General features: G+C 64.8%; 1 protein-coding gene across 1 annotated transcript; it reads left to right on the forward strand.

The window, feature by feature from the left end:
* Positions 1 to 288: 288 nt before the first annotated feature.
* On the forward strand, positions 289 to 4,707 carry LOC140902265 (uncharacterized). The gene is made up of 3 exons (XM_073322179.2): positions 289 to 358; positions 1,545 to 2,081; positions 2,441 to 4,707. The coding sequence occupies exon 3, from the start codon at positions 2,484 to 2,486 to the stop codon at positions 3,126 to 3,128; it is 645 nt and encodes a 214-aa protein (XP_073178280.1). The 5' UTR covers positions 289 to 358; positions 1,545 to 2,081; positions 2,441 to 2,483; the 3' UTR covers positions 3,129 to 4,707.
* The last annotated feature ends 554 nt before the right edge of the window (positions 4,708 to 5,261 follow it).

Below are 5,261 nucleotides of genomic sequence, written 5' to 3' on the forward strand. Positions count from 1 at the left end.
GTTCTTCCTGGGTCCAGCCATGTGTGGAGAGATTGATGTCTTCCGACATTTGCTGATACATAGATCTAGCTACAGGCCACCAAATAAGGAGGTAGGCAAGACATTTTTAGAGCCAATAACAGACGTATCCAAAGCACTGGACCTGTTAGGAATCAGGGACTTTGACGCCTCCAGAAGACAACACGGAGTGTCCGAGATCTTGGATGGCATTGGGGACAATTCCTTTGTTTCTCAGGGTGGAGGACGGAAGTGTGGGGGGAAGGGAGGGGTTTCAAGGCTGACACGCAGGGAGGACCTGGCTGAGAGCCGAACGGTGGACAGGAATGTGATCGCAAAATGATCGGGTGAAAGGCAAAGGGTGAGAGCAGCAGAACAAAGACTTGGGACGGGGACGAGCCCGCGGGCCTCGGGGATGCAATTCCACGGGGAAAGAGGGGCTAGTGGCTTCTACAAGAAACAATATTAAAGTTACAAGAGCAAACTAGCCCAACGTGGCGGGGAGGAGCCCTGGTGTGTGTGTGTGTGTGTGTGTGATCCCTTGCTACAGGGGCTGGGCCCTGCTCTGTGTGTGTGTGTCACCCCCTGCTACAGGGGCTGGGCCCTGCTCTGTGTGGGTGTGGGGGTGTGTGTGTCCCTGACACCCCTTGCTCAAGGGAATAGATGAATCTCTAGAGAAAATCCTTTCCAAGCAACCAACCTCACAAATGAGAGTTTGTTTGGCCCGGACAAACCAGGGCAGGGACTGGCTGGCTGGGGGGTGAGGGGGCAGGGATTGGGGCACGGGGCCTCTCCCCTCTAGGGGGCACTGGCCCCGATCCAGCTCACTGCTCTGCTCTGAAAGACACGCTAGCTAGTGAGGTGAATTGGAAAGGACTCAGCACGGGTCCCACTGGGCAGCTGCCGCCCCGCCGCAGTGCGGCCAAGTGAGAAAATGCCCTAAAGAGAAAGTGGGGGAAATAGAGATACTTTTGGTTCATTCAACTAGTGGGAAAAGGGGCTGGGGTCCAGGACCCCTGGGTTCTGTCCCCGGCTCTGGGAGGGGAGTGGGGGCCAGTGGTTAGAGCGGCGGGGGTGGGGGGTGGGAGCCAGAAGTCCTGGGTTCTGTCCCCGGCTCTGGGAGGGGAGTGGGGGCCAGTGGTTAGAGCGGCGGGGGTGGGGGGTGGGAGCCAGAAGTCCTGGGTTCTGTCCCCGGCTCTGGGAGGGGAGTGGGGGCCAGTGGTTAGAGCGGGGGGAGGGGGGCTGAGAGCCAGGACTCCTGGGTTCTGTCCCCTGTTCTGGGAGCAGAGTGGGGTCCAGTGGCTGGAGCGAGGGGGGTTAGGAGCCAGGACGCCTGGGTTCTCTCAGGCGCTGGGCTGTGTATGCAGAGGGATTGACACGGGGAGTTGCCTGGGGTCAGACATTCCCGCCCCCCCGCACGGTCAGTGTGTGGCTGGGTTTTCCCTCGGGGGTTGAGGTGGGGGTATCTGCCCCCCTCCCTCGCCTCGTAACCCAGGCGTCCGGGGCCGGATTGGAGCGCGGCGTTTCCACCCGGTCGCCTTTTGCAGTGACACCGGCTCCTGCTGCGGGTGGAGGGGCGGACGGACAGAGACAGACGGGACCCCCCTCGCCCCCCCCCCCGCCACGGCGGGGACCTGGGGCCGTCACAGGGCGCCAGAGCCCGCAGGGGGCGGCACATGCCCCTGGGGCGCAGGGGGGCGCCGGGCTCGTAGAGCCTGGACAGGTGCCGCCCCCCGCCCAGCCTGGACCGGACCGGACCGGACCGGTGCCGCCCCCCAATCTGGACCGGACCGGTGCCGCACTCCCACCTGGGTCCGGATCGCTATCGCCTCCCCGCCCCAGCCTGGACCGGACCGGTACCACCACATCCAGCCGGGTTTGGACCGGTGCCGCCCCCCATTTGGAACCAGGACAGAGCTGCTGGATCCCTCCCCGGGCCTGGTTCGGAGCCGGCCCCAGCGCTGCCCCCTGCACCCGCAGGATGAGCTGAGGGCACCGTGCTCGGCGCTGGCCAGGCCGGCCGTGTGGGCACCAGAGCCGCGATGAGCCCGGAGACGGGACGCTGGGCACAGGTGCCTGGAAAGGTAAATAAATCCCCGGGAGCTGGGTGCCGGTAGCAGGGATGGGGGTGTCTGCCAGGGGCAGCAGGGGGCTAGGAGGGGGCAGTGGGGGTGAGCTGGGGCAATTGGGTGGTAGCGGGGGGGCAGGGGAGCACTGGGGCAGTGAGGGGGTGCCAGGGGCCAGCAGGTGTTGCTGTGGCCATGGGGTGATGTAGGAGGCTACTGCTCCCACTGGGAACTGAGCTGGGATCCAGGGCCTGGATGGGAGCCGGCGCCCCCCAGAGGGAAAAGGCCCCATCTGAGCCCTCGGAGACTCCCGTACATGGTGCGGGGTCTATGACACACAGCTGACTGTCCCCCCTCCGTCCCGTTTCTCCTTCCAGACGCTCTGAGCTTTCCCGCCAGCCGGGGGGTGCTGCCCGCCCCATGGATCTCCACCCCTTCGGCTCGCGGCCCCCCAGGGACGGAGCCGCCGACCTCCGGCACCAGCCCCCGGCCCGGGAGGAGCCGTCCGGGCGGCGGCTCAAGCTGGAGGAGGACGAGGAGGCAGGCCGGCCCCGGGCCCCCCGGGCCCCGCCCTGGCCCCCCGGGGAGGCCGGGCCGGAGCCGGGCGAGGCCGCGCGCTACGGCCGCTACCTGCTGATCGACAGCCAGGGGCTGCCCTACACGGTGCTGGTGGAGGAGGCGGGCGCGGCGGGCGAGCGGGCGGGGCTGCGCAAGGTGTACTGCTGCCCGGTCTGCTCGCGGACCTTCGAGTACCTCTCCTACCTGCAGCGCCACAGCATCACCCACTCGGAGCACAAGCCCCACGTCTGCCGGGCCTGCGGCAAGGCCTTCAAGCGCACGTCCCACCTGGAGCGGCACAAGTACACCCACGCCGGGCGCAAGCCCCACCAGTGCCCCATCTGCCAGCGCAGCTTCCGCGACGCTGGCGAGCTGGCCCACCACCAGCGGGTGCACACGGGCGAGCGCCCCTTCCAGTGCGAGGACTGCCACATGCGCTTCGGCGAGCGCAACACGCTCCAGCGGCACATCCGCCGCAAGCACCGGCAGCCGCCGCCCACGCCCTGAGGGGCACGGGGAGCCCCGCGGCCGGGCCGCCGCCGCCCTGAGGGGCACGGGGAGCCCCGCGGCCGGGCCGCCGCCGCCCTGAGGGGCACGGGGAGCCCCGCGGCCGGGCCGCCGCCGCCCTGAGGGGCACGGGGAGCCCCGCGGCCGGGCCGCCGCCGCCCTGAGGGGCACGGGGAGCCCCGCGGCCGGGCCGCCGCCGCCCTGAGGGGCACGGGGAGCCCCGCGGCCGGGCCGCCGCCGCCCTGAGGGGCACGGGGAGCCCCGCGGCCGGGCCGCCGCCGCCCTGAGGGGCACGGGGAGCCCCGCGGCCGGGCCGCCGCCAGCCTGAGGGGCACGGGGAGCCCCACGGCCGGGCCGGCGCCAGCCTGAGGGGCACGGGGAGCCCCGCGGCCGGGCCGGCGCCAGCCTGAGGGGTACGGGGAGCCCCGCGGCCGGGCCGCCGCCGCCCTGAGGGGTACGGGGAGCGCTGGAGCCAGACTGGCAACTCCCCATGGTTTAGCACACAGCAGCCCTTGTACCCACATGGCTCCCTGACTCTGGGGGCATGGTGGTCCCTACTGTACCCTCACACCTTGTCTAGGGGAGGGGGTGTGCCCTGTACCCCTATGGGCAGCCCCCCTGTACCCCAGCCCAAGGCATTGGCCTCCCCACAGATGTCCCCCATGGTGTTCCAAGACAGAGGGTGCCCCTCGCAGATAGGGCAGGGCAGGCTGGGCCGGGCCAATCCGAGCCCATGTGGGTCCTGGAGCACTTAGGTAAATACTGGGGTTATGGGTGGTAATTCACTAGGGGGCAGGGAATGGGGCACAGGGCCTTTCCCCTCAAGGGGGCGCCAACTCCCATCTGGCCCCAGGACAGGGACGGGCTGACTCAGAGGAGCGGAGAACGGGGGCACGGGGCCTTTCCCCTCAAGGGGGCGCCAACTCCCATCTGGCCCCAGGACAGGGACGGGCTGACTCAGAGGAGCGGAGAATGGGGGCACGGGGCCTTTCCCCTCTAGGGCACAAATAGCTCAGTCCTACAGCCAGTGGTTGGGGGGGAGGAGGAGGGTTGTCCTGGCCACCCCCATAGAGGGTCGTGGTGATTCTACATTCCCTAGAAATAGGCTCATATTGCTCCTGATGGCCCATCTACCCCGGTATCTGGCCTGCTCCTGCTCCCTGGAGCAGCCCCACTGGCCTATCTAACCTGGTATCCTGCCCCCAGATCAGTCCCAGAGGCCCATCTGCCCCGGTATCCCACCTCAAACAGTGGCCAACAGCTGGGGGCCATCACGGAAGGCCCACCATGCACTGGGACCAATCTTCACGTAGTGTTTTTCGGTCTGGCGCCCCCAAATGGCTGCAGGGGGAGGCAGGGGAGCTGGACCCCCCCCCCCCCACAAGGACTCCCACCCTTCTGATGGTCCCGGAGAAGGAAATCCAAGGACAGACCTGGACCCACAGGCCGCCCAGCCCAGATCACTCCAAGGTGCCCGGCCTGGCCAGCTGCTCCCCCTCCACAGCTCCAATTTACGGTGGAATCTTCGTTCTCTTGGTTTTTTAATTATTATTATTAATTAAAACACTTTTTTGTTGTTGTTTTTGTGTGTGTGGAATGAAGTGTCAGGGCTGGGGTTCGAATTCCCACAGGGCAGGGGCTGCGGGTGTGATAGAGTCCAGCTCATTGCTGGAGGGGAGCTCGGCGGCTGGTTTGGTACCAAAAAGTACATCTGGCGAGATACAGCTTTGGGTCCCAAGTGGATCTTTACCACCCATTTCTCACCCAAGTTATTTTCCGGCAAAATCCTTTTTTTTTAACCGAGAGTTTTGACCAAGAAAACTGACATTTCGGGGGTGAAAATATTCAGGTTTTCATTAGAAGTTTGGCCGGATAATGTGGTTTAAAAAACAATTTCTGTGACTGAAGCTGCATTTGGAAACCCCAGTTTGTGTCAACTGAAAATCATGGTTAAAATCCCCAAACTTTTGATCAGAAAATACATTTTCCAAACTGAAAATAGGTTTGGAGAAACCAGGTTTTGAAATGAAAAGATAGGTGCCCTTTATTTTACCAGAAACACACATTTTCCCCAATGTTTTATTCCACTTTTTTTTTACTGCTATTTTACTAAAAATCACAGAAGATCAGGGC

The sequence above is a fragment of the Lepidochelys kempii genome, chromosome 23 (assembly GCF_965140285.1).
Source record: "Lepidochelys kempii isolate rLepKem1 chromosome 23, rLepKem1.hap1, whole genome shotgun sequence".
Lineage (NCBI taxonomy): Eukaryota > Metazoa > Chordata > Testudines > Cheloniidae > Lepidochelys > Lepidochelys kempii.